General features: G+C 45.2%; 1 protein-coding gene across 1 annotated transcript in view; it reads left to right on the forward strand.

Moving 5' to 3' along the window:
• The window catches only part of STK32B (serine/threonine kinase 32B), a 149777-nt gene that overhangs the window by 89524 nt on the left and 34095 nt on the right, over positions 1-26158 (forward strand). The window contains exons 5-7 of the mRNA XM_066574645.1: positions 4587-4690; positions 6858-6974; positions 12501-12626. Of these exons, the coding sequence (XP_066430742.1) occupies positions 4587-4690; positions 6858-6974; positions 12501-12626 (347 nt within the window). The remainder of the gene's footprint in view (positions 1-4586; positions 4691-6857; positions 6975-12500; positions 12627-26158) is intronic.

The raw sequence follows: 26158 nt of genomic DNA on the forward strand, positions 1-26158 counted from the left end.
AAATGAATACAGAAACAAAGTGCAGGGAAAGGCTGAATGATATGTAAAGCACAGGGGTAAACTGAGGTCCACAGGATGTGAGACAACACAAATGACAGTGATAAAAGCAGAGCCAAGGCCAAGGATCTTACCTTGTAACTTCCATAACTGGACCTGCCACTAGAGTGGAGCACCCGCCTTGAAAAGGGTAACCCCACGGCTGGAACCTAACTAGATTACCTAACCATCCCTAAATGTAATATGGAGAACAGGAAAGAAATAAGGAAAAAGCAAGACTGAAAAGACAAATAAACAAACTGACATTGGAGGTACATAGAACAACAAAGATAAATTCCTCAGACAAACAAAGTCTGAAATCTAAAGGCAAAGATTCACTTAAATCGGGACCAGTATACAAATGTGAAAGAATGGCTGTATACATGAGTATTATCACATCCTCTGTTCAGAGGAGCCAGAATAAATATTGTAAACAAGTGACCGATAGCCTGGATGGGATGATAGACAGCCCAGCCAGCCAATTAGCACAAGAACAGAAAGTAGATGTTACTCCCTCAGTGTATAGTGCCAAATGACACTGTACACGTACTGGTGGGCACATAACATGGTCCAGCGCTGACACTGTGATGTCACATAGACCTGTGCATGCGCCTTGAGCTCAACAGTGCCAGCAGCTCCATGGCATTGCTGTTTGTCTTCTGTGCTGATCTGTTCATTCTGGGTCCTGTTTCACCTGTCCAAGATGGCCAATGTAATCTTCAGACTACCTAATTCCCACAGCGCTGTATTACAGTGGATTTAGAGACTGTAATGAATAAAAAATGCAAACACAATAACTAAGTAAAATAATATGAATTTACTAAATATAGCTGAAAAAATAGATATTACAAAAAAATAGGCAAACAAAGAATAATGAAATAAAGAAGAATAATAATCATAAATAGACAACAAGAAAGTAAAATGAGAGATCGATAGATTTGTGGCATTTTTGGCACTAGGTTGGAGCTGCGGGCGTAGCAGCCATGCAGGTCCAAAGAGTAGTCAGGTGAGAGCCAGGAGTTGGCAATAGGTGGTCTCAATTCGCAATACAAAGGAGGAGGCGAGTAGCTTTGTCTGGAGGAAAGCCAATGGAAAGTCTCAATTGTCTGTAGAGGAGCAGGCCAGCAGGGTAGCTTGACTACAGCTGTGGAGCACAATAATCACACATTGAGGGAATGGCAAGGCCAGGCTTTTATAGTGTATCTAATCAGAAGCAGAGGCATGGTCAGGACAAAGGAACAGAACAGGAAGCACAGGATCATTACTAGGCGTTAGGAGTTGAGCTGTCAAAGGGCCGGATGGCTCAGTGGAGAGAGCTACCAAGTGGAGCACAGAAGGTCTCGGGTTCAAGCCCTGAAAAGTTTAGCATTTGGTCTGTTCTTAAAGTTGGATGCATAGAGGATCTTGGAATTTAAGGAGAATAGTGATGTCTGAATGTTTTGTCTAATCTGCATTCTTTTCCCCCTCCTCCTTGTCCCCATCGTTTTATACCTAAAATTCTATGTGAGCCAGCCTATAACAAGAGGACAAGTAGAGGCTTGCAAGACAATGGTGGCTGAGTTTGTTTTATTATCAGTTCTGACCAATCAGAGAGCAGTGCACTGTATGCATTAGGTAGTAAGAAAATTGCAATGGCCATCTTGGACGTCTGAAAATAGGATCCTGAACTCACAGATCGGAGAGATATTGGCAAAGAAGAAGGACAACAGATACCGTACCTTCGGAAATGGATAAACTTTGTCCTGAAACTGGAGGGTCACTCTAATGCAGTAATATGCTTTATTTAGGTCTACAAATGGTTACCACAATTTGATCAAACCACATATAACTCATAAGCAAAAAGTGAATATACCAAAGATTGATTTTCCATATTTTAAGCCAACATCTTCCCATAATGTACAGTGTCTTTGTGCCCCTACCCTTTGTCATGAAAGTGACAGATTTTTTTCTGTAACTATGACTGCTGTCAAATTATATGATCCTTATCGGGCAGGTTTGAATAGCAGCGCGGTGATTACACATCATGATAGCAGAGCGGAGTGCAATTCTACAATACACGGCTGCTCAATTCACTGAGCTGTGTGAAGGCTGATGGAGATAGAGGAAAAACATGCTACATCAACGCTCTTTTCAGAAATGTGTTTAACTATTGCACCTCGAGTGCACAACAGGTAGACGAGAGGAAATGTACAGGTGATGTTATCATTCAGCACTATTCGTTCCAAGATGCAAGAGAGGCTTCATAAGGAAGCTTTATATACAGCAGATTCACATTAGATCACCACCTCCTACTTTTGATGGTGGCAGCATGTAGCCCATGAAGTTACGGTGGTGGGGTGGCTTGGTGGGTATATAAGGTGTGCAATTGGCTGTCTGCTCACACATCACTTGTTGTTATGATGGGTAAAAGGGGCGATTTATCAGAGTTGCAAGAAGGGTTGATTATTGGTTTTCAGGCCAAGGGTGGCGGTATTTCTCAAACAGCGCAGTTTGTGAACTGTTTGTGGAAACTACGGAGCACCACGTGCCATAGATATGAGAGGTGAGCGTCCGCTATGAACATATGCGAAGGCCGACTGATGTGGTGCAGTGCAGCAGCTCGCCAAGAAAATGAACCAGTGGGCTACCAGATGTGTGTGTAAAGTAAACCCTCCTGTGGGGCTCCGAAGCAGACGGATGGTCACTGCACCCATGTGAACAAAGGTGCATCGAAAGAAAAGGCTTCAATTTGCACAACAGTATCATATTTGGACCACCTCTGATTGGCAAAGGGTTGCCTTCTTCAATCAGTCACATTTTCTCCTTCTTCGAATGGATGATGGCATTTCAGGCAAATAACATCCGAGAATAAACACCCAGCATCAAGGTCTGGGAAATTCTTTGTGCCAATTCTCTGAGCCGCTCATCTATTGGAAGGCATTCTGAATCGATCTGGTTATGAATCCACCCTTGCAGATCACAAACATCCATACATGTTGTTTGTCTTCGCTCGGGCACATGGGGTCAAGACAATGTAACATGTCACACTATAGGAATGCCCGACAGTAGTTTGAAGAGCAGAACTAAGACTTCCAAGTATTTTCTGGCCCCCTCATTTTTCAGACTTGAACTCAACTGAGCATCTGTGGGACCACCTCAGTCATCTTGTTCACTCTATGGATCCTACCCCGCATACTCTCCAGTAACTGTGGGGTACACTGCAATCAGCATGGCTGAAGATACCGGAGACCACCTACCAGCACCTGAGTTACCCCCAGCCCGTCTAGCTGCTGTCCGTACGGCACACGGCGGTTTCTCAGGATATTAGCTGGTGGTCATAATAATGCAACTCAGCTCTGTATAACCCTACATATAGTGGCAACAGCTATATGTGTGCTGAATAGATAAATAGCTTTTCACAGTGAATAAGCTCGGGTGCAACTCGCAAACGCCTATGTGAAAGGGCTCTAAATGGAAAAGGCATTAGGTCAGATTTACTAATACTGTCTAATATTTAGACAAAGGAAACTTAGACTGAAAAGTCTGAAAATGCGCCAAATTTATCACAATGCCTCATTGTGGTTGATACATTCAGTGCATCTTTACACACTTTTGTCTAACTTTATACCACTTATTGGTTGATAGTTTACATCAATATTTTGGCCCAAATTTTGGAGCACATTGAAACATTTTACACCACGCTCCCTTGTCGCATGAAGCATAAAACCACATAATAAATATGTGCATGGCATGTATGCCAGTTTTGTGGTGCAAATGAAGCCAAAATTGGGATGATCTAGCTAAAGTAATCTCACCCATAGGGGACATATTGACAAAGCTAGTACAACATAAGAGTTTAGCAGTTGCCAATAGCAATCAATTTAGTTCCAACACTGAAAGACATAACATGATTGGCTGCTGTGGGCTGCTGCTCTACATTTTCTAGTAGTTTTGATAAGCGTCCTCTATCATGTCTCTGGGTGGAAAATCCATTTTGATTATCTTCATCTGCAGAGGAACTCTCACCTATACTCGTCACTTGCTGCGGAGTAAGTCCCTTTAACACAAGTCCCCAAATCGTTCAGATTCCCACATCCAGTGGGGATCTGAACGATTATTGTTCAGTGTAAATGCATTAGACGGACAAGAATTTGTTTGCTTCTTATTCTGCATGCATAAAACTGAATGGCACTCAGCTAGTGTAAACAGGCAGTCGTTAATTTATGTTTTCTGTGAATTGAGGTGGGCAAGCCGAAATGATTCCTGACCCCGCTCCGCCTCCATTTATTAGGAATGATAGCTGGGATAACCAGTTAGGTATGTCGCCCGACAGGTTGTTCTGTGTAAAAGGGCCATAATACAAATTCATATCCATTCACTTATTGCAAATCTACAGGCTATGTTATCAAATGCTAATAAAAAGTATAAAGGTAATCCATACAATGTATTAATGAATATAGTAATAACAACATAAAATGGGCATTTTGCCTAATTACATTGCAAATACAGCAAATGATACCAAATGGAATTTAGTTACTTGTGTTGGTAATATATGAACTTTGCATTTTAAGCTCCAGAAGTGTTCCAGTCATTCATGGAGGTGGGGCCCGGATACTCCTACCCTGTAGATTGGTGGTCATTGGGAATTACAGCCTATGAACTCCTCAGAGGTTGGGTAAGTGGATCTATACATAGCAATTATTTAGAGTGTATGATAAATCTTCATAACTCATGTCCCATCGTCTTATATAACAGGCTACTCAGATACCTTATCCTCTTTAGTGTATGTCCTATCTTGCTGTTTCTCAAAGCCTCTCTCAATAATGAAACTAAAATGCCTGGATCTGGTGCATGCCAAAACTTAATGGCGCTAGACAGACTCCATTGACTATAACAGGGTCCATTCTGGCTTCCGTCATGCGCTTCAGCATTTCCCAAAATAAAAAAGCACTGCATGTGGCATTATTTTCACCTGGATTTTAATGGAAATCTGCAACAGAGGCTCTGAATGGAACCGCTAAGGCCGCCTGCAGACGAGCGGGTCGGATCCGGCGGTGAGAATTCTCGCTGCGGGACCCGACCTGAGCGCCTGCAGAGACGAGCGCGTACTCACCCGCGCCCGGCAGCCCTGGCTCTTTCATGTGCCAGCTGCCGGGCAGCCGGTGCATGTGCAGACCGGAGTCGGCGGCCGGGTGAGTGACGTATCTGTCCGAGGACATGCCGCGGTTTGTTTGCCACGCGACATTTCGCGCGGCCAAACCGCGGCGGTCTGCATAGGAGTGCATATTGTAATGCACTTCTATGCAGGCTTTGAGCGGCGGAAATCCCGCGGGAAATCCCGCCGTGGGATTTCCGCCCATGTGCAGGCGGCCTAATGCTGATGTAAACAAATCCTTAAAAACTATGGAAACCTTTTTATGTGAAAAATCTATATATACATATGTTACTAAGTCCCTGCAGAAAAAAATTATGAATGTATCTTGGCATTTTGTATTGAGTTTTCATTTCCATGCATTCAAAACGCTTCATACTTAATGCAGGTTGTGCTATTTTCAGGTTTTTCACTGAGGGGCATTCAAAACACTGATCAGCTATTAGCCCTCATAAAGGGAGCACAAATTCTGCTCTCTCTCCCCTCCATCGCCCACACTGAATACTACACAATGTTATCTTTCTTTTGACTAGTCGGGGAGACATTGGTGGTGGAGGGGTAGATAAGCACTAATGTAGTAGATTACAATGCAGTACTGTCTCTAGATCAAATAACTATCTGGTGAAAGATGACTTGAACTAAAAATACAGCTTAATTGTACTAAGGGCAGGTGTGTGTGTGTGTGTGTTTGGGGGGGGGGGCAGATGATTTGGATGTAGAGCAGAGCATTACAAAGTAGTGCTACAAAGTGCAGTATGCTAGGGCATGGAGGCTGGTGGGATGATCAGCATCCTCCCACACTGTTATACAGCCATCTGGAATAAGGTTTCTTCCTCCAGATAGATCACAGTTTTTTTATCCTCTTTTACTACTTATAACTTGGAGTGAATGTAATGAACAATCACAGTCTGACTTCTATAGACTGCACTTCCCTGTGTAGAAGACTCAAGTGAACTTACAAATGACTATATGCTGCTTTATTTCAGCCACTGCAGAAAGCCCTTGAGTAGTCATGTCTCACAAATCCCTTGCTGTGTAATGTGCCCCCACAGAATGCCACAACAAGCTCTTTCTCCTCAACAGAGCAGACTAGGTTGTCAATTTACTCTCACTGACTGATTTTGGCTTTTCTGTTAGTCCTCAATTAAGCAGTACAGAAAAAAATACAAGTATAGAAACCATTAGAAATTTTTAATAAAAATCAATTACAAAAAGTCTTAATTTCCAAAAACACATTGATTAAATAAAAAAAATGAAAGTGAAGGTGTACATAACCTTTAAATAGCAGAAATAGCAGTGAGCTGGAGAAAGACGCACCAACATTCATTAATGTTTGGCGTATATTTGGTGGTCCATGCACCAGAAATTTAAATCTATGCCAGATATGAGTTGGAATAGATTTGCTCTCAAATTTATGCCAATTTCTTTTGTCAATTATAGTAAGTCTGTCAAGCTCCATTTGCTAATCTCCACCCGTCTTTCTCACCACTTAGGATAGGCGGAGAGAGAAGTGCGCAAAGCACAAAAAGATGTAAATTATAGCACAAGTGTGGCATGTTCCATAATTTAGGCCTTTTTATTTCACAGTTGTGGCTCACAACCTTTGATAAACTCCCCACTATGTGTTCAGTTTTAATGACATTGCGTACAAATGGATTGAATGGATTTTGCATTCTCGTTTGTTTTGCAGAGGCCTTATGAAATTCATTCAACTACTCCAATAGATGACATTCTCAACATGTTCAAGATAGAAAGAGTGCATTATTCTTCCACATGGTGTAAAAACATGGTGGGATTACTTAAAAAGGTATCATTTTTACTGCTTCCATATTATATTGAATGTATTTTTACATGACGCAATTTATGTTAAATGATGAGTCTGATGTTAAAAAAACAAGATTCCAAAAAAAAAAGCTTCTTAAAAAAAAAAGTTTCTTCAAATTTTCAGTTTTTTTTTATGATAATGACTATCAGCTGTGAGTACCAGAATTCCAGTTATAAGAATGGATAGCCTTATGAAGTCACTACCATACCCCAACCTGTGACATCATCATCCATTCTAAGACTTTATAGGGGACACTTCTGATGATGTCATTGTCATCACCCCTTGTGATATCACCACTTGCACATGTCCCGAATAGAGATGAGCGAGCATACTCGCTAAGGGCAATTACTCGATTGAGCATTGCCCTTAGCGAGTACCTGCCCGCTCGGAAGAAAAGATTCGGCTGCCGGCGGGGAGCGGCGGGGGAGAGCGGGGAGGAACGGAGGGGAGAATTCTCTTTCCCTCTCTCCCCCCTGCTCCCTCCTGCTTACTGCCGCAACTCACCTCTCACCCGCGTCGGCAGCCGAACCTTTTCTTCCGAGCGGGAAGATACTCGCTAAGGACAATGCTCGATTGAGTAATTGTCCTTAGCGAGTATGCTCGCTCATCTCTAATCCCAAATTATCCCCCTAATGACCGCATTACCAGTGACATCATTCCCTCTGATTTTACTGTGGAGTTGCAAGAGGTTGCTTTTGCGAGTAAACTCTTTTAGGCACTCACAAGTCAATTTTGACTCCTGGCACTCTAAATAACTATGTGACAGGAAAGGTAGGATTTTGTTACAGGTTGCAGCTAAGCTCTTAAATGGTCAGTATGCTACTCTGCCAATCATCGCGGCTATATCAGACATCCTTCCCTATGTAGGAGGGTGCTTGAGTGTTGTGGTCTTTTGGTCCTGCCTAAGGGGCCAATCTGTAAAAAAAAACAAAACACATTTTTCCATCCCTTCACCTAACTGTCACACTCTGGACATCTCCTATGTCTATTACAGTCACTTCCGTGCAGTGCTTATCAGGCATCATCTTGATGTTGACATTTCCCCCTGCTTTGTATTTCACTATTCTGAGCTAACAATGCTATGATGCATCAGCGCAGCGTCACATGAGTAGCTAGAGCCTGTATAATCTCTGCCTGCTGAGAGGACAGTAAAAACATTTAGACCTATTTAGATCAGATATGTATAAATTCTAGGTACATTTTCCTAGCTTAAACCACTTTTATTAAAAGAGTTGTGTCAAGTTGCTCAACCCCTTTGAAAATGCAGGGCTTGGGACGATCAGCTGTTTGCTTTTGGTAACCACAACAAAGATAGATTGTGCTGCCCACCTTCCACCTTTTGGACAGTCAACAAACATAATGTCAAAATATGCAGGAGGGAAAACTCACGTCTATGTGGAGCATACGCACGACTTCCCCAAGGCTTATGTGCTTTGCACTATAATCCCCCATTTTCATAATGAAGTCAGAAGTGAGCTCAACAGGCGACTGGATTGGGCGTGCAGGTCGTGAACATAGTTAATTTCTTCCCTAGCCTCCACGTTCCCACTACCTTATGCCTTGTTATTTTTTTTTCTCTGAGGGAGTGTTAGAGGTGGAGTCTACATGCCACCCTTACCACCCACCATGCAGGATCTGTGAGTACACTTCACAGAAGCCGCCACCAGTATTATGTTTTCTCTATAGGGGCCGCTGCAGGACAAATGTAGAATTACAGGACAGCTGTTCACATGAAGATCGCCAAGATGAGAGTGTCACATCTACCCAGGACGTGCTGGAACCGTAACCCGCAGATCTAGCACATAAACACACAAACTGCATCAAAACAATAATAAACTAAAACTTGGGAACTTTTTCCCTATCTAAATAATCTCAGGGATGGGGACCTGCCTACATGCAGGCAATTCGCCCTGACAAGAACGTACCTGACCTCGTACCTCGGTCCTTAGTTAACCCTATGTGAGACAGGGGAATAACATAAGAAACACAAAAGTGAAGAAGAAACACAAACTTAGCTTTGCGATGCAACAGGCAAATTATACCACTGCAACAGGGGGTTACTCTTAATGAGCGGTTCTCTGCTTTGGGGGCATAAATGGTGTCCAGAATAGGGGGACCCTGTCTTATAATATTTATATGCCCATCCTGGCACAACGATTTTAACTCCTGCACCATCCCAAACCACCAGGAGTATTGCATATGAACACGGTTGTCTGGTTGTAAACTATTGATGGCGTATCCTCAGGATAAGTCATCAATAGTAGATTGTCAGGGGTTCATTGCCTAGGCCCACTGCCAATCAGCTCTTCATCAGGCTGGTATACTTGTATACTGAGATGATTTCTGCAGGAAGTTAACTGCTCCATTCTTACTGTAGTGGCCAGCCTTGGTATTGCAGACCCATCTCACATTGAAATGAATGGAAACTGCAATACCGATCTTGGTCACTGTAGTGGGAACAGGGCTCTCTGCTTCTTGCAGAAATCAGCTCAATTCACAAGCATGCCAGCCTGGCAAACATCTGATCGGCAGGGGTCCCTGTCAACAGATATGCACCAATCTACTATTGTTGACCTTATCTGAGGATAGACCATTAATAATTTACAACCCCCCTAACTACGGTTACCTATCACCCATAAATACCTGGACAGTCTTAATAATGAGGGGACATTTTGTTGTCCCCACTCTGGATACTGAAACATCCTTGGAAACCCTTCCTTTTCAAATCCTGCAAGGTTTCATCAATTTAACAAAGGTGATGATAGAAATGAGTCAGCAAAGCCAAGCCTGTACCAATATTTCTTTCTCCTCTACACGCTAATAGATCACTGCCCTCCAACAAAGTAGCTTGCAGCTTGACCTTGCTGAAGGTAGCTAAATTCTAAATCAATGATGGGATACAATGAAGCACACGGGTATGATTTATACTTCACCAGCTATTCCATTATACGGGGACAATGTACCTTCGCATGAGCATGTGTCACTGGGTGACCTCATGGTACTAAAGTTAATGTGAGGATGGTGCATTCACTTTAACTCCGGCTCTATCACATCAGGTTAAATCAGATCGAACAAGTAGGTCTGCTGCATAAAGATTGGTAGTAAGAAGCCTGCTGATACTTCATGACTGATAGTCATGCTGACAGTTTATAAGACGTTTTTCCTGCAGTATGTCCTTGAAAATACCTTATGTTTTGAAGCTGCTACTTGAGACCACACTTCTGTGAACATAGAACCGAAAATGTTCCCTGATTAACCAGCAGATGCTAAATGTAGCTGACACGCATCTTCTCAGAGCGACTCGTCCGAATGTTATCGTCAAAGCTATTGTGACAATATGAGAAAGATTTTATAAAATGTAAGAAAGTATCCATGATACAACCGGAAGCAAAAACAAAGATGAGAGGTTTTTGCTTTTTAGTTAAATGGGGCAAGATTCTTCTTCAGTAAGTTAAAATTGTACTCGAAGCTGAATGGACCATTTGGGCATTTGGACCAAGACTAGAAGGGGCACATAAGCGAATTAAAATTCCAGTTTAGGGTCTGATGATACTTGAGATAAATGCTGCTCAAAAATGTGTAAGAGTCCATTCACATGGCCATACTTTCCGTCCATGAGTTGCCCGTGTATTCCACAGACAGAACATAGCCACATATTAGTCTATTGTGTTGGCCTTTATTGCTGCTGCATCACATTGTTGACTCACGTTCAGTCTATGATCTATTAGTTTACCCAAGTCTTTTTCACATGTGCTGCTGCTTAGCCCAATTCCTTCCATTCTGTAGGTGCTTTTTTCATTTTTCTTGCCCAGATGTAGGACTTTGCGTTTCCTCTTGTTACATACCATTCTGTTAGTTGCCGCCCATTGCTCAAGCTTATCCAGATCTTTTTAAATGTTCTCACTCTTCTCTAGTTTTAGCTATCCCTTCTAGCTTTGTGTCATCGGCAGGCGGTCATGTGCAGTAAAGTTTTATTTTGTTTATTTGTATTTCCCGCGCCGTTGCTTTACAATGACCTGGGTCACCGCAGCCCATTCACAATATTTGTTGTGTATGAGCTAAGGGTTGGACACCTCTATTGACATCAATGGCCATCTCCACGGAAAAAAAGAGCATGCTGCGATATTTCTTCCACTCAAGGAATACACAATTTGTATCCACGACTGTGTATAAAAAAATCAAAAATGCATGCCAGCGTTTTACCGTAGATCATCTGCATGGACGGCAATCACGGAATCCGCAATTTAAATCTGCCTGTTTGAGCCCAGCCTAAGTTGGAGGACCAACATTTTTGTAAAATCCATCAGTGGGGCTATAAAGGTCCACGTAATGTAGATGAAAATCTTGGTAGCATGTAGAAGTGCTATATAAAATATACTCTTTATTCTCCCATCACACAGCAACGTTTCAAGCTTGAAAAAGGCCTCACGGCCGAAACGAACATTATTGTGTTTCCTTGAAAATAAGACACTGCCCTGTATTAATTTTTGCCCCAAAAGAGGCACAGTGTCTTATTTTCGTCGGGGCCTTATACTCACCTGGTCCGCGGCGTCCCGATGATCTCCGGCAGTGCTGCGGCAAACCACCGAGTCATCCCCATCTGCCATCTCAGCTTCTTCTAGTGATGGGCTTTGAATACCCCGCCTGCAGCAAAGCGAGCGCTGTGATTGGCTAATCAAGCGCCAGCAGCCAATTACAGCCGGCACTCGATGAGCCAATCACAGCCACTCAGTGAATGACATCACTAAATGGCTGTGATTGGCTTATCGAGCGCCGGCTGTGACTGGCTGCTGGGGCTTAATTAGCCAATCACAGCGCTCGCTTGGCTGGAGGCGGGGTATTCAAAGACCTGTCACTAGAAGAAGCTGAGATGGCAGACAGGGTGGACTCTGTAGTTTGCCGCAGCGCTACCGGAGACGATCGGGACGCCGCAGACCAGGTGAGTATTGATTTTATTGGGGCGGGTGCGGGCAGGTTAGCTAGGTCTTATTTTTTGGGAAAGCCTTATATTTTAAGCCTCCCCTGAAAACCGGGGTAGGTCTTGCTATCGGGGTATGACCTACTTTCGGGGAAACGCGGTACATGGACCTTTGTGGGAGTTTGGACTCTTATCTGGCTCTTGCATTTGATGGCCCTACCAGATTGGGTTTTACTGGTGCTGCTGACACACTTTGTTATTTTGCATTTGAGGCTGTAGAGGTGTCACAGCCTTTGAATAAAGGATCAAATTGGAAATTCTCTCCATTGTAATTCTATGTTGTATAACACCACACTACCCAAAGCTCAAGAATTTAGCTGGACCTGAAGAGGTAGGTCACACAACTACCAGTCTCTCTTTGACAGTAATATTCTTGCATTATTCACTGTTTCTTATTCATTGTACTCTTCCAATAACGCAGTTGTGTGACAGGAAGGGGGGGGGGGGGTAGGTTTTGCAATACTGGACGAGACTGACATACAATTTAAGTGTACCTAGATGATAATAAACTTTTTTATGTATTTTTGCAGCTTCTTACCAAGGACCCAGAGTGCCGCTTTTCATCATTAGCTGAGATTCAGACTTCTCCGTATCTGGCCGACATGAACTGGGATGCAGTATTGGAGAAATCTATTACACCCAGCTTTGTTCCCAATGTAAGAATTCATTTATTTTTATTTACCTCTACATGTGGGTGGGAGACTGTCAGAAATTGGAATAACACATTTCCTGCTCAGCGGACAGCATAAGAATTGCCAGCCTTCACAACTCCCTGATGGAGTGTATAATACTGTAAACCAGGGGGGTCAAACTCATTTTCACCAAAGGCCACATCAATGGCCTTCAAAAAGCCGATTGTAATTGTATAGTAAGGGCTCGTTCACAAGAGCATATGTGAGCAGCGTATTACTTACCCAATGGCCTATTTTGGTGCGTATTATGTACCGCAATAAGCCATTGAAGTGAATTGCTGGGGGCAAATACGCATTGAATACGCAGAAAACCTACATATTCATTGCATATTGGCTCGCTATTTCAATGAACCTATCTGCTTTTTTTTGCATGTGCAAATACGAAGTGTATTTGTGAGCATAAAAACACACCGGAGTGGCTGAAAAACGTGAACATAAGGGATATTTGGTAGCGCAAATTTGCAGTATATTTGCATGACTTAAATGTGCCGAGCCATAGTGGGTGCAGTAATTATAGTGAGCCCGTCCCCCATAATGGCCCCAGTAGAAACAGTGTCCCCCATAGTGGTCCCAGTAGTAATAGTGTCCCCGTCCCCCATAGTGGCCCCAGTAGTAACAGTGTCCCCCATAGTGGTCCCAGGAGTAATAGTGACCCTGTCCCCCATAGTGGCCCCAGTAGTAACAGTGTCCTCCATAGTGGCCCAGTAGTAATAGTGACCCCCATAGTGGCCCCAGTAGTAATAGTGAGCCTCATAGTAGTCCCAGGGATGCTGCCCGGGTCATAGGCCAATAGCAAGCTCCCTATTAGCCTCTGGACAGTACAGGTGCAATGCTGCGGCCCGGATCGGCTCAGGGTCAATGTATCAAAACATTTAAGGTTGATAAGTTGGTTATGCCGTATGATGATTCCAGTAAAATGTTCTAAAAAAAAACAGCAAATACCATTGGATGTTAAGCAATGTTTAAGTATCAAAAACCCTCCAATGGAGCAAAAACCCAATTTCACATTCTTTTAAGTTAAGTTATCTTTTGCGAAAAAAATGTCTGCTGCCTCTCCCTCCGTCCTGTCACCACCACACCATAGTACCATCCACCTGCAACAGGGAGAACTCACTAGATGTTTGCAGGATGGATAGAGGGAAATCCCAGCTGAAGTACTCTTGATTTTTGCTCAGGTGTTCAATTAGTTTTGTTAAAGTAGTGTAGTTGGATTACAGGTAGCAATATGGCAGTGTGTAAAATAAACTTCTAGAATGTATCTATTCAAAAAAGGAATGACAGTATGATATGAAACATGTCAGAGATGAGAGACAAAAACAATGATATTGGGATTATGGGGTGTTACATGTATGTCATATCAGAGGCGTAACTTGAAGCTTCTGGGCCCCAATGCAAAATTTGTAACAGGGCCCCCAACTATAATGCTTTATTTGAAGTACAGGGTTCCCTATATGGAGAAGAGGCCTTATGGGCCCCCTAAGGCTCCTGGGCCCGGGTGCAACTGCATCCCCTGCATCCCCTTTAGTTACGCCCCTGTCATATATCTTATGCTGCACTTGGCATTGGGATACCCTATATTAAAAAGAATAGGGTCCACTACTGACCCCTGTGACTCATGTAAGGAGCCTTTTCCAGATTATTTGATTCTTATCACTCACATTTTGCATCCTTTTATAGCTTCTCCATGTGAGATGATCGCAGACCGATGAGTGCTTGGATTTCATTATAAGGAATATTTCACATGTGCAAAATCTCCTTCCACTTTTCTTGGCAACATCTTTGTATCTCCACAGTAGTTAGATGAGGCTCATAAATGATCTGTAGTATTCTGTATATTCTATTTGTGTAGCATAAGATTTTAATCATAGTCACCTACAGAGATCTGCCAATACGTCTTTTGCAAGCCAATTCACAATGGCAGGCTTGCTGCCAATGAAATGTCATGTTTACCAAGATAAGAGGAACATTATGGCCGTGAATATTTAATACACTACATAACATCTGAGACATATGAAATGAGCAGACATTTTGGCAAGGGAATTGTGTTGGCTGACTCTCAGCTCTTGATGATTATGTGCCAGCTGTAGCCCCTGACAGCAAAACCACAGGTTTTACAGAGAAGAATATCCCAGAATGTCATTAGTAGGTATTTTGTATAATTGTTAATCTTCTACACTTCACTTTCCTCTTGCTGGCTGACTGCAGCTGATCCTGGAATTAAAATGTCTCAACCATTCTTCCCATAATGTTATTCCGCAAAAAAAAATTTTGGAATTCGGTAACATAACAGAGTATTTTAGACTGAAAATAGACTCGCGTCCATCCAGTGCAGCCTATTATCCTGCAATGTTGATCCAAAAGAGGAAAAAAAAACAATGAGGTAGAAGCCAGTTTTCCTTATTTTAGGGAAAATAAATTCCTTCCCAACTCCAATCTAGCAATCAGAATAATCCCCGAATCACTGAGCCTTCTGAAGTAATCAGTGATAATTATAATATATAATATTGTAATGTTCAAGAAAGATATCCAGGCCCCTCTTAAACTCTTTTAGTATGTTCTCCATCACCAGGTCCTCAGGCAGAGTGTTCCATAGTCTCACTACTCTTACAGTAAAGAACCCAGCACGGGTAAAAGCAGCACTTAAATATTCCCAGTATGGGTGGAACCAAAAGAATGCAACGGCCACTAGGGAATTTAAAACAGTACTCCCCAATTAAATCTAAAGTGTAATGAGAGAATAGTGGCATCATACGGAGGTGCAGAATAGGCTAAACTTTATTCCTCCATGCCAAAAACAAGTTGCTACATTTCAACTGCAAATGTCGTTGTTAAGCTTTTACATGTAACTACAATCCCCAAGTCCTTTCTCATGTCAGTGTTTCCCAGTGGTTTCCCATTTAATCTGTAATGGTGACATGTATTTCCTCATGTGTATAACTTTACATTTATCAGTGTTAAACCTCATTTGCCACTTTTCTGCCCAAGCCCCAACTAATCCAGATCCTCTTGCAATCTCCTTGCGTCCTCTCTTGTTAATTTCTTTGTATAGTTTTGTACCATCTGAAAATATTGATATTTTACTGCACAATCCTTCTACCAGGTCATCAATACATATATCAAATATGGCCCAGCACTGCCCCCTGTGGTACCCCACTAGTAATAGTGACCCAATCAGACTATATACCATTTATAACCCCCCTATGCTTTCTAGCACTGACCTGTTACTCACCCACTTACACACATTCTCGCCCAGACCAAGCATTCTCATTTTATATACCAACATTTTGTGTGGCACAGTATCAAACACTTTGGAATAGTCAAGATACACACTGGACATTATTCAGAGATTAGATGAATAGGGAATATACAAGTGAGAAACTGCTAAGGAGCCAGTGTTTTTTCAACCAATATATATACCCTGTTTCCCTGAAAATAAGACATTCTCTGAAAATAAGACATAGCATGTTTTCCAGAATTTTTGAGGATGCAAAATGATTTTTCAGGCTTTTTGAGGATGCTTGAAATATAGACCCTACTCCAAAATTAAGCCCTGCTAACAGTTAATTAAAAAAGTCAATTTAAATAGTGTCCAGGCAGCTATACATGTAAAAAAGTTAAACCTTTCTGAACAAAAAATATAAGACACTGTCTTATTTTCAGGGAAACACGGTAGTCGCCAGGTTTGTAAGGAACTGGCATTGTATAAGGAGAGTCGAATACGATCACATCCAATAATCAGGGGAATAAAATGAAACTATGGGACCTCATTACAAAACCTGGACTGTGGCACCACTCCACCAAATCAGTGAAGGAACAATGCCTGTACAGTGCCACCTATTGGAAGACAGCATTCCTGCAAGGCTTGTTAAAAGCTTTAACATTGACTTGCAGGAATGCTCCCTTGTAATAGGTGGCGCTGTGGAGGCATTGTTCAATTTTCTCATTTACAGAAATTTCCGAGAGGAGCATGGTTGGCCTTATAAGTCTACTGACACCTTCTAAGTGTTCTCCCTAAGTTGAACCCCTACCCTTTATGATCCACTCCACCATGCACAGTGATGTGGAATAATATGAACAGAGTAGTGGAATAATATGTACCTTGAAATCACAGTACAGGGATTATACACACAGTGATGTCACAGAAGCGTAAATTATGTTCACAATTGTGTCACAATAACAGAATAAGGCAAACACTGTAATGTCAGAGTAAAGGGATGATGCACACAGTGATATCACTGTATAAGCATATTTCACATAGTGATGTCAGAGTTCAATGACAATGCACACAGTGACATTACAGCAAAGGAAAACACAAATAATGATATTACAGGATAGGTCATCAAAAGTTAATGAGCAGGGGTCCAGGACATACTGGATCTGACACCCGCAGATCTCCCACAACTGCACACAAACAGTGATAAAACAAAGCAGAACAAAAATACAGGAAACTCTGTCCCTATATAACTAAACCAAGAAGAGGAACCTACCTGAAAACAGGGCAACCACCCCAATAAGGACGGCCCTAACCACGTGTCTCTGCCCCTAGTTAATCCTACATGGGAAAGGGAAAAAACAAAAGAAACCAAAAGTAGGAAAGCAAACAAGCTCAGTACTTAGCTCTGAGATGCAACAGGTAACTGAGAGATCCAGGACCAAGCTCTGACTCCTAGCCCAGCCAGAGAAAGACTGAAAAATCAACAGCAACTCTGCTCAGTATCAGGCCAAGCTAAATAGCCCTTATAATTACCCACAGGTGCGACTAAGCACATCACACCTAATAGTACACCCACCTGAGCCAGAAGATGTAGAAACATCTCCAAAACCAACACCAGACTAACAGCAAGGCAGCAATCCCAGCACTGTTGCAACACCGGGCCATTTTCAGTGTATGCGGAGCTGGAAGCGTCTTACACTTGGCAGCAGCCCGGGTTGGTAATGCAGACACTGTTCCCTTGAATTCAATAGTTTAGAAGTGGAGAACCTGTTTAACTGGACACTTGACATGTTAAATACTCAGTATATTTAACATGTAAAGTGTCAAGTTAACATTTGCTATATCTGTACCACTTTTGTATGGTACAAAAATACAACGCAAGGTATGCATTAATACATAAATGTAAAGTAATAAAATGCCTTCACCTGGATTTTTAGAGATCTATCTCTACTTCCAATAAAGAACTATAATAAGCAAAACTAAAATCCATAGATAAACAGCAGAGCCAAACTACAAAATTGATGTATAAAAGAGGGGTAAAACACCTTCGGTGGGGTCTATATTGGTCTCCAATTTGTCAACTAATTCAAATGTGCTTAATATATAGTACATTAGGATGTCGGGCATTTGCAAGGGTGGTATTTTGTAAAATTGCCAATCTGTGTTGAAGTAAAATTGATTCCAGTAATGTAAAAATGACTTAGAATGATTTTTCTTGAGGGGAGGTTTAATGAGAAGCTTCAATTACATGAGCTTACTAGTAGAGATGAGCGAACGTACTCGGCCACGCCCCTTTTTCACTCGAGCACCGCGATTTTCGAGTACTTCTCCACTCGGGTGAAAAGATTCGGGGGGCGCCGTGGGTGAGCGGGAGGGGGGGGTTGCAGAGGGGAGTGGGGGGAGTGTTAGAGAGAGAGAGCCCCCCTTGTTCCCCACTGCTCACTGCTACCCCCCGCTCCACCACGCCATCCCCCGCTCCCTGGCACCCCCCGAATCTTTACACCCGAGTAGCCAGGTACTCGAAAATAGTGATGCTCGATCGACTAATTGCTCGAAACGAGTACATTTGCTCATCTCTATTTACTACATTATCTGTGAATGCAAAAACATTTGAAACAGTGGTGAAAAGAGGGATAAATTCTCGAATATCATGAAAAATTCTACTCTGCATCAACAATCAGACCCCTGAATATATTATTAGAAGGGTTTACATTGGTGTGCAACATAGGGTTACATGAATGCCAAGTGGAGAATGATTCATTAAATCTATAAGGGGTATAGTTTCTTCTTAGGGAGAACATCAAGTATGGGTGAGTAGTAGAGATGAGCGAGCACCAAAATGCTCGGGTGCTCGTTACTCGGGACGAAATTATCGCGATGCTCGAGGGTTCGTTTCGAATAACGAAACCCATTGAAGTCAATTGGCGACCCGAGCATTTTTGTATTTCGCCGATGCTCGCTAGGGTTTTCATGTGTGAAAATCTGGGCAATTCAAGAAAGTGATGGGAACGACACAGCAACGGATAGGGCAGGCGAGGGGCTACATGTTGGGCTGCATCTCAAGTTCACAGGTCGCACTATTAAGCCACAATACCGGCAAGAGTGGGCCCCCCCCCCTCCCAACAACTTTTACTTCTGAAAAGCCCTCATTAGCAATGGATACCTTAGCTAAGCACCACACTACCTCCAACAAAGCACAATCACTGCCTGCATGACACTCCGCTGCCACTTCTCCTGGGTTACATGCTGCCCACCCCCTCCGCACGACCCAGTGTCCACAGCGCACACAAAAGTGTCACTGCGCAGCCTTCAGTTGCCCTCATGCCACACCACCCTCATGTCTATTTATAAGTGCGTCTGCCATGATGAGGAACCGCAGACACACACTGCAGAGGGTTGGCACGGCTAGGCAGCGACCCTCTTTAAAAGGGGCGGGGCGATAGCCCACAATGCTGTACAGAAGCAATGAGAAATATAATCCTGTGCCACCGCCATCAGGAGCTGCACACGTGGGCATAGCAATGGGGAACCTATGTGCCACACACTATTCATTCTGTCAAGGTGTCTGCATTCCCCAGTCAGACCGCGGTTTTTAATTCATAGACACAGGCAGGTACAACTCCCTATTGTGAAGTCCCTGTGGACCGACAGCATGGGTGGCTCCCTGGAACCCACCGGCGGTACATAAAAATATCCCATTGCATTGCCCAACACAGCTGAGGTAGTAATGTCGTGCTTAATGCAGGTGGGCTTCGGCCCACACTGCATGCCCCAGTCTGACTGGGGTTCTTTAGAAGTGGAAACAGATGCATTTATAATTCTCTGTGGACCCACAGCATGGGTGGGTGCCAGGAAGCCACCGGCGGTACATAAAAATATCCCATTGCATTGCCCAACACAGCTGAGGTAGTAATGTTGTGCTTAATGCAGGTGGGCTTCGGCCCACACTGCATGCCCCAGTCTGACTGGGGTTATTTAGAAGTGGAAACAGATGCATTTATAATTCCCTGTGGACCCACAGCATGGATGGCTCCCTGGAACCCACCGGCGGTACATAAAAATATCCCATTGCATTGCCCAACACAGCTGAGGTAGTAATGTTGTGCTTAATGCAGGTGGGCTTCGGCCCACACTGCATGCCCCAGTCTGACTGGGGTTCTTTAGAAGTGGAAACAGATGCATTTATAATTCTCTGTGGACCCACAGCATGGGTGGGTGCCAGGAAGCCACCGGCGGTACATAAAAATATCCCATTGCATTGCCCAACACAGCTGAGGTAGTAATGTCGTGCTTAATGCAGGTGGGCTTCGGCCCACACTGCATGCCCCAGTCAGACTGGGGTTCTTTAGAAGTGGAAACAGATGCATTTATAATTCCCTGTGGACCCAAAGCATGGGTGGCTCCCTGGAACCCACCGGCGGTACATAAAAATATCCCATTGCATTGCCCAACACAGCGGATGTAACGTCAGCTGTAATGCAGGTGGGCTAAAAATTAATTGGATTACACTGTAGGCGAGGGCCCACAAAAATTGCTGTATCAACAGTACTAATGTACATCAGAAAAATTGGCCCTGGCCAACCAAGAGGGCAGGTGAAACCCATTAATCGCTTTGGTTAATGTGGCTTAAGTGGTAATTAGGCCTGGAGGCAGCCCAGTTTAACGAAAAATTGGTTCAAGTTAAAGTTTCAACGCTTTTAAGAGCATTGAAACGTATAAAAATTTTTAAGAAAAATTATATGAGTGAGCCTTGTGGCCCTAAGAAAAATTGCCCGTTCGGCGTCATTACGTGAGGTTTCAGGCGGAGGAGCAGGAGGAGGAGGAGGAGGAATATTATACACAGATTGATGAAGCAGAAATGTCCCCGTTTTGGATGGTGAGAGAGAACGATGCTTCCATCCGCGGGTGCAGCCTACGTATTGCTTAGGTATCGCTGCTGTCCGCTGGTGGAGAAGAGAAGTCTGGGGAAATCCAGGCTTTGTTCATCTTGATGAGTGTAAGCCTGTCGGCACTGTCGGTTGACAGGCGGGTACGCTTATCTTTGATGATTCCCCCAGCCGCACTAAACACCCTCTCTGACAGGACGCTAGCCGCAGGACAAGCAAGCACCTCCAGGGCATACAGCGCGAGTTCAGGCCACGTGTCCAGCTTCGACACCCAGTAGTTGTAGGTGGCAGAGGCGTCACGGAGGACGGTCGTGCGATCGGCTACGTACTCCCTCACCATCCTTTTACAGTGCTCCCGCCGACTCAGCCTTGACTGGGGAGCGGTGACACAGTCTTGCTGGGGAGCCATAAAGCTGTCCAGGGCCTTAAAGACTGTTGTATTGCCTGTGCTGTACATGCTGCTCGATCCACAGGGTCCTGTGGTATAGCAAGACTCTCGAACCCCTTTCCTCTTCGGGAATGAGAGTGGAAAGGTTCTCCTTATACCGTGGGTCGAGCAGTGTGTACACCCAGTAATCCGTAGTGGCCAGAATGCGTGCAACGCGAGGGTCACGAGAAAGGCATCCTAACATGAAGTCAGCCATGTGTGCCAGGTACCTGTACGCAACGCATAGCTGTCTTCACTAGGAAGATCACTTTCAGGATCCTCCTCCTCCTCCTCAGGCCATACACGCTGAAAGGATGACAGGCAAGCAGCATGGGTACCGTCAGCAGTGGGCCAAGCTGTCTCTTCCCCCTCCTCCTCATCCTCCTCATGCTCCTCCTCCTCCTCCTGAACGCGCTGAGATATAGACAGGAGGGTGCTCTGACTATCCAGCGACATACTGTCTTCCCCCGACTCTGTTTCTGAGCGCAAAGCGTCTGCCTTTATGCTTTGCAGGGAACTTTTCAAGATGCATAGCAGAGGAATGGTGACGCTAATGATTGCAGCATCGCCGCTCACCACCTGGGTAGGCTGCTCAAAGTTTCGAAGGACCTGGCAGATGTCTGCCAACCAGGCCCACTCTTCTGAAAATAATTGAGGAGGCTGACTCCCACTGCGCCGCCCATGTTGGAGTTGGTATTCCACTATAGCTCTACGCTGCTCATAGAGCCTGGCCAACATGTGGAGCATAGAGTTCCACCGTGTGGGCACGTCGCACAGCAGTCGGTGCACTGGCAGATTAAACCGATGTTGCAGGGTCCGCAGGGTGGCAGCGTCCGTGTGGGACTTGCGGAAATGTGCGCAGAGCCAGCGCACCTTTCCGAGCAGGTCTGACAAGCGTGGGTAGCTTTTCAGAAAGCGCTGAACCACCAAATTAAAGACGTGGGCCAGGCATGGCACGTGCGTGAGGCTGCCGAGCTGCAGAGCCGCCACCAGGTTACGGCCGTTGTCACACACGACCATGCCCGGTTGGAGGCTCAGCGGCGCAAGCCAGCGGTCGGTCTGCTCTGTCAGACCCTGCAGCAGTTCGTGGGCCGTGTGCCTCTTAGCCCCTAAGCTGAGTAGTTTCAGCACGGCCTGCTGACGCTTGCCCACCGCTGTGCTGCCACGACGCGCGACACCGACTGCTGGCGACGCGCTGCTGCTGTTGACAAATCTTGATTGCGAGACAGAGGTTGCGTTGGAGGAGGAGGGTGGTTTAGTGGAGGAAGCATACACCGCCGCAGATACCACCACCGAGCTGGGGCCCGCAATTCTGGGGGTGGGTAGGACGTGAGCGGTCCCAGGCTCTGACTCTGTCCCAGCCTCCACTAAATTCACCCAATGTGCCGTCAGGGAGATGTAGTGGCCCTGCCCGCCTGTGCTTGTCCACGTGTCCGTTGTTAAGTGGACCTTGGCAGTAACCGCGTTGGTGAGGGTGCGTACAATGTTGCGGGAGACGTGGTCGTGCAGGGCTGGGACGGCACATCGGGAAAAGTAGTGGCGACTGGGAACTGAGTAGCGCGGGGCCGCCGCCGCCATCATACTTTTGAAGGACTCCGTTTCCACAACCCTATACGGCAGCATCTCAAGGCTGATAAATTTGGCTATGTGGACGGTTAACGCTTGAGCGTGCGGGTGCGTGGCGGCGTACTTGCGCTCAAACACTTGCGCTAGCGACGGCTGGACGGTGCGGTGCGAGACATTGCTGGATTGGGCCGAGGACAGCGGAGGTGAGGGTGTGGGTGCAGGCCAGAAGACGGTAGTGCCTGTGTCCTCAGAGCGGGGTTGGATCTCAGTGGCAGGTTGGGGCACAGGGGGAGAGGCAGCGGTGCAAACCGGAGGCGGTGAACAGCCTTCGTCCCACCTTGTGGGGTGCTTGGCCATCATATGTCTGCGCATGCTGGTGGTGGTGAGGCTGCGGGTGGTGGCTCCCCGGCTGATCTTGGCGCGACAAAGGTTGCACACCACTGTTCGTCGGTCGTCAGGCGTCTCTGTGAAAAACTGCCAGACCTTAGAGCACCTTGGCCTCTGCAGGGTGGCATGGCGCGAGGGTGCGCTTTGGGAAACAGTTGGTGGATTATTCGGTCTGGCCCTGCCTCTACCCCTGGCCACCGCACTGCCTCTTGCAACCTGCCCTGCTGCTGCCCTTGCCTCCCCCTCTGAAGACCTGTCCTGAGTAGGCGTTGCAAACCAGGTGGGGTCAGTCACCTCATCGTCCTGCTGCTCTTCCTCCGAATCCTCTGTGTGCTCCTCCCTCGGACTTACTGCCCTTACTACTACCTCACCGATAGACAACTGTGTCTCATCGTCATCATCCTCCTCACCCACTGAAAGGTCTTGAGACAGTTGCCGGAAGTCCCCAGCCTCATCCCCCGGACCCCGGGAACTTTCCAATGGTTGGGCATCAGTGACGATAAACTCCTCTGGTGGGAGAGGAACCACTGCTGCCCAATCTGAGCAGGGGCCCGAGAACAGTTCCTGGGAGTCTTCCCGCTCCTGAGCATGTGTCATTGTAGTGGAGTGAGGAGGCTGGGAGGAAGGAGGAGCAGCAGCCAGAGGATTCGGATTTGCAGCACTGGACGGCACAGAACTGTGGGTGGATGATAGGTTGCTCGAAGCACTTTCTGCCATCCACGACAGGACCTGCTCACACTGCTCATTTTCTAATAAAGGTCTCCCGCGTGGACCCATTAATTGGGCGATGAATGTGGGGACGCCAGAAACGTGCCTCTCTCTTAATCGCGCAGCAGTCGGCTGCGATACACCTGGATCAGGAGCTCGGCCTGTGCCCACACCCTCACTTGGGCCTACGCGTCCTCGGCCACGTCCACGTCCTCTAGGCCTACCCCTACCCCTCAGCATGCTGTATTACCGGTGATTTCCCAGGCAGGAAATAAATTGGCGCAAGTCTGCAGGACAAATAGAATTTTTCCCTTTTTTTTAAAGAAAAGGCCCACTGACTATATTCAATCAGATAAGAAATCTGTTTCACAGAAATGCAGTTATATGAAGTGCAGCAGAGCGGTGATTTTTCCCAGGAAGGCAGGAAATAAATTGGCGCAAGACTGCTGTTAAACGTTGCTGGCTGCGTATGATTTTTTTTAATATCTCCACCCACCACACACGTACACAGAACGCTGAGGACTGACAGAGGCAGGCCACGTAGAATTTTTCCCTTTTTTTTTAAAGAAAAGGCCCACTGACTATATTCAATCAGATAAGAAATCTGTTCCACAGAAATGCAGTTATATGAGGTGCAGCAGAGCGGTGATTTTCCCCAGGCAGGCAGGAAATAAATTGGCGCAAGACTGCTGTTAAACGTAGCTGGCTGTGTATGATTTTTTTTAATATCTCCACCCACCACACACGTACACAGAACGCTGAGGACTGACAGAGGCAGGCCACATAGAATTTTTCCCTTTTTTTTAAAAGAAAAGGCCCACTGACTATATTCAATCAGATAAGAAATCTGTTCCACAGAAATGCAGTTATATGAAGTGCAGCAGAGCGGTGATTTTTCCCAGGAAGGCAGGAAATAAATTGGCGCAAGACTGCTGTTAAACGTAGCTGGCTGCGTATGATTTTTTTTAATATCTCCACCCACCACACACGTGCACAGAACGCTGAGGACTGACAGAGGCAGGCCACATAGAATTTTTCCCTTTTTTTTAAAAGAAAAGGCCCACTGACTATATTCAATCAGATAAGAAATCTGTTCCACAGAAATGCAGTTATATGAAGTGCAGCAGAGCGGTGATTTTCCCCAGGCAGGCAGGAAATAAATTGGCGCAAGACTGCTGTTAAACGTAGCTGGCTGCGTATGATTTTTTTTACTATCTCCACCAACCACACACGTACACAGAACGCTGAGGACTGACAGAGGCAGGCCACATAGAATTTTTCCCTTTTTTTTTTAAAGAAAAGGCCCACTGACTATATTCAATCAGATAAGAAATCTGTTCCACAGAAATGCAGTTATATGAAGTGCAGCAGAGCGGTGATTTTTCCCAGGAAGGCAGGAAATAAATTGGCGCAAGACTGCTGTTAAACGTAGCTGGCTGCGTATGATTTTTTTACTATCTCCACCCACCACACACGTACACAGAAAGCTGAGGACTGACAGAGGCAGGCCAAATAGAATTTTTCCCTTTTTTTTTTAAAGAAAAGGCCCACTGACTATATTCAATCAATAATATATGTCTTCTGGCCCTGCCTACACAATTCTGTCCCTGTAGTATTACTGCAGGGCGCAATGCTCTGCACAGCCGATTTTGAAAAAAAAAATATGCAACACTGCTAACAGCAGCCTGCACAGTACTGCACACGGTTAAATGTGGCCCTAAGAAGGACCGTTGGGGTTCTTGAAGCCTACACTCACTCCTAACACTCTCCCTGCCTAACCACCACTTCTGTCCCTGGACTATTACTGCAGGGCGCAATGCTCTGCAGACGGCCGATTTTGAAAAAAAAAAATTGTGCAACACTGCTAACAGCACCCTCCACAGTACTGCACACGGATAGATGTGGCCCTGAGAAGGACCGTTGGGGTTCTTGAAGCCTACACTCACTACTAGCACTCTCCCTACAGCAGCACCAGCAGCAGCACTTTCCCTCAGCTAACTCACAAGGCATCTGAGGCGAGCCGCGGGAGGGGCCGACTTTTATACTCGGGTGACATCTGATCTCCCCAGCCACTCACAGCAGGGGGGTGGTATAGGGCTTGAACGTCACAGGGGGAAGTTGTAATGCCTTCCCTGTCTTTCAATTGGCCAGAAAAGCGCGCTAACGTCTCACAGAGGAAAGTGAAAGTAACCCGAACACCGCGTGGTGCTCGTTAAGAGTACCGAGCATCCCAAACACCCTAATATTCGCCCGAGCATCAAGCTCGGACGAGTACGTTCGCTCATCACTAGTGAGTAGCCTTATAATG

Source organism: Eleutherodactylus coqui, chromosome 7 (genome assembly GCF_035609145.1).
Source record: "Eleutherodactylus coqui strain aEleCoq1 chromosome 7, aEleCoq1.hap1, whole genome shotgun sequence".
In the NCBI taxonomy this organism is placed as follows: domain Eukaryota; kingdom Metazoa; phylum Chordata; class Amphibia; order Anura; family Eleutherodactylidae; genus Eleutherodactylus; species Eleutherodactylus coqui.